This window comes from Acipenser ruthenus, chromosome 13, assembly GCF_902713425.1.
Source record: "Acipenser ruthenus chromosome 13, fAciRut3.2 maternal haplotype, whole genome shotgun sequence".
Taxonomy (NCBI): Eukaryota; Metazoa; Chordata; class Actinopteri; order Acipenseriformes; family Acipenseridae; genus Acipenser; species Acipenser ruthenus.
Genome location: NC_081201.1, coordinates 35749575 through 35764467, shown reverse-complemented (window position 1 = coordinate 35764467; position 14893 = coordinate 35749575). Strand labels below are relative to the sequence as shown.

The window sequence follows — 14893 nt, the reverse complement described above, 5'->3', positions numbered from 1 at the left end:
TTTGGAGGGCAGTGTGTGTTCGTCTTCGCCCTCCTGAGTCAGCGCTGGGGTGATAGCGGTGAGCTGAGCTTAAAAAATAATTGGCCCTTCTAAATTGGGAGAAAATAATAATAATAAAAAAAAAAATTGGCAATGACTAAATTTATAAAAAAGAAAAAAAAGAAAAATGATTGATTATCATGGACATTTTTAGCTTCATCTAGATAAAATGTAATCATTTGCATGCTTTTTTTTTTTTTTTTTTTTTTTTTTTTAGAAAATAAATTAAATATATAAAAAAATAGGAGTTGTTTATTGCTAGTTTTGAAGTACCAGTATTTTTATTTTTCACTGGAGGTGTAAATTTTGCATGGGAGGATAACTTAAAGAAAGTCGGCCCTTGGAGATTAATGAGATCAGCGCCCAGGAAATTATTACAGTAAGCAGTTCATAATTTGGATATTGCCAATTACAACATGTCAGCCATTCCAAGATTAATTCTATACTAAAGCATATCAGCAGTAATTTAAAATCTTTTAGTTAATAGGCAGTGCCTGAGGGATTTCTGCTTTTTTTATATCCAAATGGCCAGATAAAAGGCCCAATATATAATTCTGGATCAGTATTTCTTTGGAAACTTTTTCTGAATAGGAGAATCCACCCATTAATCAATAACATATCATCAAAACCTATAAAAGCCTAGTTTGTCTACATCCTCTTGTCGTTTTTATATTGTTTAGCGTCTTTTGACTTACCTTGCATAATGGCGACTCCTCCAAGCGTTAAACCTGGCATTCCAAACGCCGAGAATACTTTATCTCCAGCTCCAAAATCCAGCAGGGGGAAAACTGACTTCCCGTCAGGATTCCGATAAAGGATACAAATCTTGGTCAATTCCTTGTATTCTGAATACATTGTTCAAAAGGAAAGTATCCTACAGTGCCACCACCTTCCTTAAAGATCTGATTGCTTTGCTGCTTTGTTCCAACGTTTCCACATCCAAAACTATTCATCCAGCTGCTTCATCACCGTTGCAGATTCCAGATGATCACAGTCCTTCATTACAATCCCCTCAATCAAGTTTGGATTCTCCTACATCTCTCCCAAATAGTCCAATTCACTCCACTGGCGATATTTCCAACATAATTTTTCAAGCTCTCCAATCACTACAATCCACTATTTCTGGTTTAGATAAGTGCCTTTCTACTATTGAGACCTGCCATAAATCATCTAAGCCCACTCACAGTCTTGGCTCTGGCGGTGCTTTCCAGTCTACAGCAATTCCATATTCAACTACCCCGCCTGGTCCCAGCAATGCTACCAGTGCCCCTCCCTCCTTCAAGCTGCAGCAGTGAATCTCAATCATCAGTTTCTCTGTTGCCCCGTCCGTCCCTGGTTTCCAGTAAAATTTGTGCACAAATCCAGGAAGGTAAGGACGTTAATCTTGTCCTTCTGTTACTGTCTTCCCTAGAAGCCTATGACAATAGAATTTTGGATTGCAGTGAAGTTTGTCATACTGAAATCTAAAGACCCATGTCTGCTTAAAAAATGAACCCTCTTGGAATTTGTTACTGCCTTCAATCTCTACAGGGACATTCTCTGTGACGCATATCCAACGCACCATCTTCTCCGCATCTTCTTGCCCAATAGTTATTCAGAATCAGTGCAGCTACTCCTGCAGCTTCACAAAACATTCCTCCACATCTAATCAAAGCTATGGGGAGATGGACATCAGGAGCATATGAAATATAAATTTCAAAAAATGACAATGACATGTTAACTATGCAAAAAACATTATGTGGTTAATTAATTTTAGCCTTAAGAAGTTTTCTTTTGGAGCCCAGAGGAAGGGCCACCCTTGGCCATGGATTTCTGAAGGTTTCCCCCTACCGTTTGAGTAGGGTTTTTTTCCTTACCTGAGCACCAGGTGGTTTTATTCTGCAAGGTCATGGAGGTAGAGGTGGCCTTGTCCTTTTTGGGTGAAGGTGACCTGAAGCCACTTGTCCTGCCCGCCAGCATTTTTTTTATATTGCATATTCTGCCGGCATAGAGATAGCTAACAAGCTCCTATGGACAAGGCCATGGGCCAAAAGTTTCATACTGTATATGGGAATGTTTCTTTTAAATCAAGAAATTATCATTCTACATCAATCATGGATTCTCGTTTCTGAATAATACAGTGTAATGAAAAGTGTATGACACCGATTTCTTAGTGACGGACATTTTGTATAAAAAGAGGTTTTTCATCAAAAGGGTGGAGCGGTGGGGAAGCATGAATTCAGCACTGGATGTAGAGGATCTGATCCAGTACACTTCTACTAAGAATGCATACACCCCCCTCCAAAACTCTGATTTAGTGTAAATTGACATCCAGTTTGCCTATTCTCCTTTAGTGTGTGGTAAAGGAGGATTTATTAAAACAAGAATATATATAGACACACATTTTCCACAGAAAGTAGAAGGGAAATGGCTTTGTAGTATTGTATAATAACTTGAAAGAGGAGGGATGAAAGAAAGTCATTGATTTTCTAAGCCTGGTGGTGCTTGAACTCACTATTGTACCTGGCATTAGAATTTGTATATGCTGTTAGGGGAACACAGTTTCACTGCTCATGCTCACCATCTGCTGTTACCTTCTTATTGTCTGCGATATAATGTGTTTTTCTTTTTTCCCTTAGGGGTGACAGCAAAGGAGGAGCTTGTTAATATTTAGTAAAATGCAGTTCTGTCTTCAACTTTAGATCCTGTCGTTGCCTGGTAGTTCTTCTCAGAATAACTGTGTCCGCTTACCCAGGAGAGTGAATAATAATATTAGTTTAGAAATAAATTACCTGTTTGAAGTGAACATCTGTGCAGAACTTTATTTTCTAAAATGTTGCAAGGAAATAATAGATTATGCAGTGATTTAGAGATAGGAGGAATTTACTACTGTGACTTGAACTGCTACAGCTCTGGGGCCATATTTCAAAAGCACCCTAAGTGACATTCCTATCTTATCGTCAGAGATAGAATGTCCTAACTACAAGTTTAGGAGAGTTGATATTACAGAAAATGCTCTCCCAACTTATTTTCCTATCAGATAGGAAATAGCATATTACAGAACGTTCCTAACTTGTTAATTTCCTAAGTTTCTTTCCTAACTTTTAGGACTTTTTGGAACCTTTCCTATCTGTTGGTTAGAAAAAGAAAATTGTTAGTTTGCAAGATCTGAACAAACATGTACTATTGAAGTTTTGCATTGCACAAATATTTCTCGACATTTATCTCTTATTATATACAGCATGTTCTATAGTGAACCATAATGATCCATTAGTATATTTTGGGATGCATACCTTTAACAGTAAGTTACATATAAATTCTAGATAACGTCCCGTGAGAGAAGGTGGTTCATTGTGTTATGTATTGAACAGCATGGCGTTGGAGTTAGACACTCTCACAAGTTACTGTCCGTGATTAGGATAATTATGATTATTGATATTTTAAACTTTACTGAGGAGTAAGATATGAAGTAGCCTGTGTTAATTCTGGTGTGTTATTGTATTACTCAGCAAGACGCTCCATTGAACAATAACCAGCGGCTCATATATGTAATGTAACTCGTAAAATACTTGTTTGGACTCTTAATGTACACAATTATAATGTACACAATTATATTTAAACACTTTCTTTCACACCGGAGGCACGAACTTCACAGGACTGTTTTTATTTTTACTTTTACTTTAGCCTATGAGATATTGTTGTATGTTGGCATTCCTAATTAAAATCAAATGGTGTTTATGACTGAAATTGAATAAGTATTGCTTAATTTTTTTTTTTTTTTAATACCGGTATTTATTTATTGTTGTTAACTAGATTTTATTGTAGATTTTTCTTCTTTTCCCGAGTAAAATTTAGAGCCCTGCGTTTCTTTGCCACAACAAACATATTCTTATGCCTCATGGAAGCTCCTAGTGAACACAGGAAGCACACACTCTGCCTGTTAAGCTATCCATCCATGCAAGGTTAGATAACAAGGTTAATGTCATGGATCTTCATCTTGATTTAATCCAGCAGTATAAAACAAATATTCACTTTAATTCTCAAGATAGACACACTGAAATGCAATGTATTTGAAAACATTAATGTAATGTAGTTAGGGAATTCATCCAGGTAGTCAGGGATCTTTAATACCACATGGTGGACTGAACCGTGGTCAACGTTTCATTCAAAGGAAGTCACATCCTAATGTAAGGGTATTGTTGCATTGTGAACCAAAAATCACTTACAACAACTTTGGGAGGATGCCCAGTACTTGCAGGCTTCTCCAATAGACAGATAACATTCAATCCCAACTTGCTTAGCATAAAGAACTATGGAGTTTCGGAATGTATCACAACATTTTAGCATTCTAAATATGTGTCAGACAGTGTCCAGATTGATTACATGTGTATTGATTGTAGAAATAGCTTCACTGTTCATGTTTACTTCCTGAAATGCCCAATATTTCCCAAGGGCCATTACAGACCTACCAGTAACATACATCATCACTAGGAGCGAAGTTCTTTCTTCTTCCAGGGTACTTACAAATCTAGTGTTTTTTTCTTTGAATGTATAACAGTATTCATTTTTTATTTGTGTAGTAACTTAATTTACTTTTTTTTCCTTTTACATTTATGTTTTCTTATACAATGTCTGTGAGATTCTAATTTTAAGTTATGCAAAAAAAAAAATAGACTTTATTGAATATGTTAACAATAAAGTAAGGGTTATCTGTGACTGGCAACTGAATAGCCTTTTATTACTTTTAGCTGGAGGCCTTGGATTAAAATGTCATTACCATTTTTAAAGAAATTGGATTTGGACTTTTTTCATGATATTGTGTCTTGTAACACAGATCAGTAATTTCCTTTTTATGATGCCTGAAGGAACGCACTGTAACCATTACCTTTGTTTATAACATGCACGTGACGGATTAAAATATAATAATAATAATAATAATAATAATAATAATAATAATAGCCATCAAAGCCATTTTTTAGACTTGTGATAGAAAAATAACTTACTGTTTATAAATCATAGTACCCTAAAACAAACAAACAAACAAACAAATAAATAAATAAATAAATAAATAGAAAACTCAAATGAAACTAAAGTGCTGATTTCCCCTTGTATGCAGGTATGTTATACTGTAACCCGCCTTTTATTTGCTTGTCATTGATTTTTGAGTTTCTAATTAAAATAATAATAATAATAATAATAATAATAATAATAATAATATACACTGCGCACCAGCAACCCCTGTGGCTGATAGGGCACCTGCAGGTCTGCAGTGGAGCCATTCAGATCTGTGTTGTCCTCCGGCACTATAGGGCGCTGAGCATCGCAAGTGTGTGTAACAGTTTTAAGTATTTGGTATGTGCATAAGACCTGAATTCTGGTAGCAGGTCTCCCATCTTTGCATTCCAGTTTTCCCAGATGACCCCACTTTATTTGGTGAGCTGAATCACACCCCATACATGCAATTCTCTTTACATTGTCTGTTTTAAGATTCAAATGAGAAAATGATACTCCTTGTGGATCATTACATTCAAACATGATCCTACAATGCTTTACCATAGGAGTACATGCAGGACATGTTTTTGGTTATGCTTGTGGCAGCCCAGATCTACATCTTTGACATCCATATATTAGTCTAGACCAGCGGTTTTCAAAAATCCTGTAATGGCGGCTAATGCTTTTTTTTTACCACGTTGTAGTACTTTGAAACTTAGCAATCGAATCAACAATGTTGAATCTCCTTTCAAGTAAAACAGGCTTACTGGTGGACGTTTTCTTTCTATTGGGCGAGGTTCTATAAACACCCAACCATCTGCTGACAAAGGGTGTTGGTTACTGCAGTCTGTGGGCAAAAAAAATAAATCAAAAGATTCTCATTGTATGATATTGTGTCTTTAAAAAATGTGTAGTATTTACTAGGTAAGTTTACTTTGAGTTTAATGTTCACTGTTCGTAGTTTAATCAGTTTAGTGTTTTATCTATTTTACATTTTTAAATAACAGTATTGAGTTATTATTATTATTATTATTATCATTATTATTATTATTATTTAGCCATTTACCAGACGCTTTTATCCAAAGCAACTTACAGAGACCTGGGTGTGAACTATGCATCACAACTGCAGAGTCACTTGCAATAGGACCTCGATTTTATGTCTCATCCAAAGGACAGAGCACAAGGAGGTTAAGTGACTTGCTCAGGGTCACACACAGTGAGACAGTGGCTGGGATTGAACCTGGAACTTCCTGGTCATAAGCCCCTTTCTTTATTGAGGCGCAGGTAGCTGGGCCACCCTACTTAGACAGTGAAACCACTCACTTGTTCTGCCCTGGAGCTGGAGCGACACAACTGTTATCTTTATGTACAATGCTTTATGTGTTTTTCAATTATTAATTAATTCGTTGAAGAACGCCTTTGTCATGTAAGTGCATTACCCTACGCCTCCACACCGGTAATTATTAATAAAAGCAAAAGCACAATATTATTATTATTACAAAAATGGAATCGCAGGATTAAAAAAAAAAAAAAAATCCTAAATCCTAGTATTGGGAAAAGTGTCCAGAATTTGATTCCCTACTCCAGCCTATTGAGTGTGTTTATATCACACAAGCTTTAATTGTCTTTCAGCTGGTAAACAGGAACAGACTACTGTACTGAACACTTTAGCATGTAAGCATTTTGCTAAAAGTCATTTTTGACTGCCTGATCTAAATATCCCATTTAGAAATATTCACTTCAAAACAATGTGCTTATTCTGGCTGGATTCGATACTGCACAAACACATAGCATTTTACATTGTCTCAGCTCAAGTGTTCAATGATTAAAAATTCTATATTTTTTAATTAAAAAAAAAATCTGTTTTCTCTACACTGCTTTTTGATTGTGTTTTAAATTGGAATCTTTTCAGAAGCATAACCTGTTTTTGGACTCTTAATTTTGACTTTCGGCACTCTTATTTGGAGTCTGGATTTTGAAAGAATTTTACATGGCATTTTCAGTTGGTGCATTTGCACAGTGGTTAACTAATTGTATTTTATTTCATTCATTTTTAACAGCATTTTTCTATTTACAGTACTTCATCTAGTAATTAGAAAATACCATATGTTTTCCTGTTTTTGTAGGTACATTATGACCCTATCTCAGATGGGGGTATGCGGTAGACTAGATTATTTGGAAAGGGGTATGGGACCTAAAAAGTTTGAAAACCACTGGTCTAGACACATTCCTGTCTATCCCCCTTTTCAGAGAGTTCCCCACAGGGAGTAATGGCTCAGGACTGATGACTATTTCGTTCATACATTTTAATTTGATCACAGAGGGTTATTTTATTAGGTATTCCTTCCATTCAAAATATCTGAGTTGGTCAGAATTCGCTATTTTTCATATCAGAGGGTTCCCAGGCCTCATTTTCATCTCCATCATCTGTGGGGGAACACCCAGAGAAATAAAGTTGGTTCTACCGAAGGCCCATACACCTTAGCAACATAAGCCTTCCATTCCAAAGGAACTAATACCTTATACAGGAGAGAAGGGATTTGAGGATCACTTGTGACATGATGCTTTTATGGACTGCTAACCTTAAAAAAAAAAAAAAAAAAAAAACAGACAAACACAAATCTGTTCTACATTTAGTTTCTAACCAGTCTAGTGACTGGCAATTGTCTTATTGACTATCATACTATAGCTTTATTTATTATCTAACAGATAACATTATCTAACATTTCGTATACTGTTTATTTCACCAAGACCATTTGGCCTGTCATTGTAATTGTCCATAATAGAGATGCTATGATTTCAAATCTATTTTGCTTTTGTTATGATCTGTTTTTGAATGAATGTTGTTAATGTTGTTTTTGAATAAATGTTGTTAATGTTAATAGCTATTATCAAATCGAAGTCTCCTATTTCACTGTCACATACACAGTACACACACTTTCACACATCACAAACGTCTGCCTTTACACATCCAGTCATTATATACATTTTTGATTTGTTTTGACTTTTTTCATTGATATATTCTTTGTGATATTCTAATCACATTTCTAAAAAAAAAAAAGGGTAAAAATAAATGCACTTCACATTCAAGGTTTGAAAGATTGTGCCTCCAAACATATAAGAGAACCTGCTTTGCGTATTGAAACCAATTATAAATCATTCAGGAGTATCAACTTGGGGGACATTTGTCTCTCAAGCTTCTTATTAGTGAAGACAGCCACACTCGCCCTACTTGTCAGGTCTACTAAAACGAACGAATAAAACAGTTGAAAATATTAAACATTTGCAGATGTATCATCAAAGCTCAAAATGAATGGGGTACATTTAAATGGCAGTAGATTTTATACTGATGCAATCACAAGGCTGTCTTTGACTGTCTATGATGATGCACTCAATATTGTTATATTTGTTATGAAGACAGAAACACAAAGGGCTTTGATTTTTGGATTTGAACTAGACCCCTCAATCTGTCAAAAAAAGGCTTACAGCACTTTTCTTCCAGATTTGATCTGCTTTTCAGGCAGAACATGCTCTTGTGAAAGACGCATATGGTAATTTGAAAATGAAAGAACTAAAAGTTCCTAGGAATAATAATAATAATGGAGTTCCATCCAAATTAGTTTGGTAATCAATCTATTCTGGTAATCAATATATTCTGACCATCTTCAAAAAGAAGTATATCTCCTAATTGTTGTACCCAGTCACAAAGCAAAATTACATAGTTTAAAGAGCAAGACTTGAGCTTCCTGTTTTCTGTGCACCACGGAAACCCGCACATGGTATCACAATCATTTAAGCAATGGTTAGTTTTTAGATCTGCATATGGAAGGGGTAGGCACTTAATTTAATTGTATTTACAATGTAATGAAAAGGCACTGCAGGAATGGGGTTGTCCTATAGTATGAGAGTCTGAGTTTCTCAACCCAGATCTCTTGCTCCCCAAAGGAAATCAGGAAACATGTTTGTAAACAATTAACATTTAATCCTACACAATTAATAGCATCTCCCCTTCTTTGAAGAATGGGAATGGTACAGTTGAATTTCCATGCACAAGATCAAACTTAGCTCAAAATGTGTTATAATGGAATGTTTGGGAAGCCAGCGCTTTGTTAGACTGAGAAAGAATATGGCAAATTTGAGAAATGTGAAAACCCTAGCTAGAAATCACTTCAGTCTTCATTTATTTGACAAGGTGCTTTTTTTTTTAGTTCATAACATCATTGGACTGCTGTATGAACTGAATTTTGCAGTCTAAATGTGATTATGTGTGTGGAAGACCTAGGTTTTGCAGATATAACTCTAAATTAATATTCTTAAATCTCTTGTTGACAGGAAAGTATGTCTTAGTTCATACTGTTATTACTAGCCTTCTCTATTTTAGATTTGAATGCATTAATAATGTTAACATAATCTGTTTCCAAATATTCATTGGCACAGACAACCCTCAAATACCCTTATTATGCCATATAATAAGAGAAAAAAATACTTTTAAAAACAAATTACTTATTAATTGAGCAGAACTGCAGTTTATATCCTCCAGTGTGCTTTCAGCCTTTTCAGTATTGGCAAAAAGTAAAGCAAGTACAATAATAAATGAACATTGACATGCATTGTGAATCCTGATAGCCCTGCAGTTCCCAATTCCTTTTTAAAATTACATCATAAGTACAATTTGAGATTTCTTGGCAAACAGAGGATATATTGGCTCAGAGCAAAACTGCTGAAGGATGTGGGGAATTTTCCATCTAAAGACAATTGTTTCAGTAGTCTGAATGTGAAATTGGATTTTAGAATCTGCCTGAATGACCATATATAAAGCCATTACCATATTGCCCCCAGACCTCACGCCCTTATGCTGGATTATATACATTTCTGTTTCAGATAATAGTTCCAAATGCACTGTCCAAGGCTAAGGATCAGTGTATCTAAATTCAACTGTGGCACTCCAGCAACTCAATAGCTGAACAGATTGGAAATCTGTGAATATAATGTTCTCCTGTCTCCTTTTGTCAAGTCGCTTCAGTTTTTAATAGGGCTCCAAAATCCTTTTGTCTTCTTTAAGTAATATCTGCTGTTTATTGACCCTAAGTTCTTGTGTTGAACCCTCCCTTATGATGTTTGGGTCACAACTGTAGAAAGGTTTAAAATTGCTGCCAATGAACATTTAATGGAACCCTTTTAACTTTTTTTTTCTTTTTTTTTTTGCTGTTATGGATCAGTCACTTGACAAAGATGTTAGCAATCAGTCGAGACGGAAAATATTCTGTCTTTTGTTAAGCTTCAGTCACTGGGAAGAGTATGCCCAATACTTATATTGACATCACAGCATATATTAGCAACACCTTAGCCCTGTCAATTGTATGGGTCCTTGTGGGCAGACAGGGTTGCACTGATTCGACATGATGAGTCTGCAATATTTTATTCAAAGCTTCTAATCTAACAGGCCAGGCAAGTGTCTATCTGTGGCACCAAAGTAGGGGTTACCACTTGGTCTCCGTTGGACCTCAGTGAAAATGATCAATTAAGGCTGCTGTAAGGTTGTTAGCCATGTGTATTCTAAACAACTGATGCAGTGTTAAGACTCACACTGCCCACAGCTGGATGAGATCACTCTGAAAACATTAACAACAATCTTAAATCAGCCAGAAAAAATAAATAAATCTGGAAATGTTTCAGACTTAATTGAGCCCCTAGTTTTTAATCAGTGCCTTTTTGTCTCAGTACCCGAGGGTGAACTATTAGATCCAACTGAGATGACAGCTGCTTCCAACAGCTACTCAGTATGTAAAAACCTACTGTACCTGAGTGGCTTTGTTCCAGCTGGTATAACTGGGAAGGAATGTGGTTCAATATGCTTGTTGCTGTTTCCAAAATGTGGTCTACAGAGAACTACAATCAATTATCTCTAATAAAAAGGTGGACCTCACGGAATTATTATTGCTGTTATTATTAATACAGTCACTGCTTTGTTAATTTGATTTAGCAATGTTTCTTGCTTCCTTTGAATAAAATATTTCTATCTCACTGTATAAATTACTTTGCAATACTAATGTTTATGAAACCTAATTAAACAAATTCATCAGAAGATGTATGCTGAATTTATAGAGAATAACAAAGCATTGAATAATTATCAGTTTCATTATCACTCATAAATGTTGCAATTTGTACTTAAAGACCAGACAATTATTATATTCATGTTAGTTTACTCCTAGACCATTAAAGACCAGACAATTATTATATTCATGTTAGTTTACTCCTAGACCATTAAAGACCAGACAATTATTATATTCATGTTAGTTTACTCCTAGACCATTAAAGACCAGACAATTATTATATTCATGTTAGTTTACTCCTAGACCATTAAAGACCAGACAATTATTATATTCATGTTAGTTTACTCCTAGACCATTTTTCTGTAAGAATTTGCATTAATGACATCCCATCATTGTACACAAGACCATCTGACCTAAAAGGCTAATTATTAAATTCATATTCTAAAATAGTTTAAATTGCATGATATTTACTTTAGTTCTGACAACCTTTATTAAAACATTACTTATCTGTAATAATTTAATGTCCATCAAAAGACAACAGAATGTAAAAAAAGGTTGTATGTTTCATAGTGAGAAGACAATAAATAAACTCCCAGTGCCTTTGACATTTACCAGACTCATTCTGTAAGATGACCAGCAGGGGAGTGCAACTGTAATGTCTGCCCCTTCTGAAACTGTGGCTACTGCAAGTGAGTAAATGGAATACCTCTTTCCAGTATCACAGCAGCAGAGCATGATTGCGATTCATTGGAAGCGTGGCATTTAACCAATATACATACAGTACTGTTTATGCAAATTTGTTATTTAAATAATGGCTTTAAAGTAAAATGTAAATGATGGATTCTCTGTTTAACTTTGTAGGAGACTTGACAGATCCATGGGAAATGTGCATAGACTGATTGCTCATTAAATGTATTCAAATGCTTTCTATTATGATAAACAAGGGCAAATGTGGGTACAGTCTATTGATCCCAAGAGGTGTTGGAAAAACAAAGATCATATCATTACACGGCACAATATTTAATTTTCGTTTGAATCGTTTGAAAACATCAGTGGCATGTTATGAAGACAGAGGGGAGCTGTATGATAAACAAGGCATCAGTTCATGCATACTGTACAGTGACCCGTGGTGATAAATCTGTAAAGCTTGTGGCTACATCACTCAAAATGGGGTTGGTGATTTGGTTAAAGCTGATTAAACCTTCAGTTGATAAATTACTGCAGTTTGACAAGAATACACTCAACAAGAGAATATGAAGTCGCAGGTCATTTCCATAATTATACCTGGTGTATATACAGTATAATGCAATGGCACTTTCTCAAAGAAACTGTCAATTCCAAGCATTAAACGTACTGCATCTGGTGCTTTTTATTCTTATGCAATTTGACATGTAGTTAGAGTGGACAATACAAGAACAATTACATTAATCGTTCTTCTGTGTGAAAATCAATTTCTTTTTGTTAGCATTATCTGTGGTATTTCTTAAGCGAAAAAAGATGACATAAAAAAAAGAAAAGAAATGTTTTTTTTTCATTGTTTTTAACTGCCGTTCTTGGGTTGTGATTTTACGTTAATAAAAAGGGACTTGACAAAACGTCCTAAAAATAGGTCATATCATTAAATCGATAGGGAATAAAATAGGGAAACAATTCAGAAAGTGGTATATTAGAGAATTTGAAATATGAACAAACTATAGATGAATAAAAAAGAAAAAGTACTATTTTTAGCCCTTGGTAGTTGAGAGTGTCTTAACCTCACACAAAAATGTAGCTAAAAGCCTGCATTTAAAACTTTGTGGTTAAAATGTATTGAGTCCCACTTCACCGATCCTCTGATGAAGGCTTTTGCTCACTTGCTCACTGCTTTTCATGCCACATTCTGTTTTATGCAAGACATTCTTTTATTAAAATGAACTTTTTCCTATATTGTCTGTATGCAGCGGCTATTTCTGGGATGGATGGACAGTTGCCAGCACAAGTCGCCAGGGTAACGGGAGTCTCAGCTCCAGCTGTGTCTTTCATGGCTACTGACTGGACAGATCAAACACCAGCAGGTATGATACTAAAAAAAATACATTATTAGGCACATTGACAAAATACAGTCTCTTTGAGAAAAGAAAACAGCATATGCCTGACTCATAGACCTTCGTCTACTCAGAAAGAATAAAAAGAGTGCCACAAACACAAATTTGTAGTTGTCAATTATGTTATAATAGATGTTTAAAACAAAATATATAATAGCTTGAGACAAAACTCACAGTGAGTTTAAATTAAAAAAGAAATACAATTATGGTCTTTAAAGTAATGTTTTAATTTCCCTAACTAAAATTGCTGAGTTTTCAATTTAAAAAAATGTAACAATTGTAATACTCTAGGCATTTAATTCGTTTTCAACTACATCTGTGTTTGTATTGATTGATAGTATCTTTGACTATAACATTGTTGAACTGTTGTGGTTGAAGATACCTGCTGAAAGGAATGCCTGTTATTCGAAACTTTAAAGTCTGAAGTGATTTGGGGAAACATGTTAGCGTTAGACAAGTGATTTAAAAGTTAGATCAGCACCACCCAGAGGAACACTGCTATTGGGCGTTGTAAACAAGAACGTTAATGGAAAGGGTGATAAATAAGTCTGTCAATTTATTAGGCAGAAGGTTCATAAGAAGGTTTTTGGCATTCATTTTAGTGTTATATTTTTCTCCCTAAAACAGAATGACCTTTATCTTAAATGAAACAGAAAAATCAACCAATTAAATGACCAATGTTGACATATTTTGGCACTCAATAAACTTTCAGCTGTCACCCTCTCTATTAGAACTAGAGTACATTAATTGACTGGCACTATAGTTGAGAGAGCAATGAAGAATTTTCTCATTTCCATGTACTGAGCTGTTTGATATTCTTTTACCTCACTGAAGATTTTACATGTATCCAGTTATCAATATTTGAGCAGTTCACCATCTAATCCCCTTTACCGGTAAATGCCTTTCTTCTTCTTTGTTTAACTCCATATGAGATCCAGCTGAGATCAATGAAATACTCAAGGGTTTCACAGAACTTAAAAGTAAATGCATGTTTCTGTGTTTCTCCCCTGCTTAGAGCAAAGACTATTTACATGCAGGACATGTGCAATGCTTTTTTAAAAAATGCACAACATTCAGATAATCACGTGCTGAAAAAAAATGGCTCTGTATCACTTTCTTATAATCCAATTCACATGGTATGAATTATTCTAGTTATACAAGGACTCATAAGGCTTTATTTGGATAGCCTGACACTCACACAAAGCTGTTTATTAGGTCTGTTTCACTTAACTGAATATGAAATATTGTTGATTTAACGATTTAACTTGTACTGGATTTGTATAAGTAGTGGTCCTTTTTGTCTACCTTTTATAATGATTTATGTAGCCATTACAGTATGTTCTTCATTACAAGTCCCCTGTGGCACGTGTGTACACTTAATAGAATTGATTTGTGCTGCCTCTGGTTTAAAACACTGACACATTCAAATGCCATATTCATAATTTCCTTTTCCTCCAGACCTAAATATTAATCAAAATCTTGTTGATAGCTGACATACATAATATTTTGTTGTCAACTTGTGATTATTTTGTAGAAAAAAAATCACCCCCCCCCCCCCAAAGCAAGTGATCAGTTCATATGTCATGCTTTGTGAAAAGAACCAAATTAACTTTCTTTTTTTTTTGTCGCTCAGAATAGTTTTGCATGGCTGTTGTCTTTGCTTTCAGGTCTAACATTTACTTAACGGTTTTGAATTAAAAAGCGAATGCCAAACGCATAATAAGTGAAAAAACAAACAAACAAAAA

At 35.0% G+C, this 14893-nt stretch overlaps 1 protein-coding gene across 1 annotated transcript in view; it reads left to right on the top strand.

The window, feature by feature from the left end:
* Nucleotides 1-14893, top strand: part of LOC117418154 (transcription elongation regulator 1-like protein) — a 46637-nt gene that overhangs the window by 21524 nt on the left and 10220 nt on the right. Inside the window, exon 6 of the mRNA XM_034030791.3 lies at nucleotides 13004-13117. Within this exon, the coding sequence (XP_033886682.3) occupies nucleotides 13004-13117 (114 nt within the window). The remainder of the gene's footprint in view (nucleotides 1-13003; nucleotides 13118-14893) is intronic.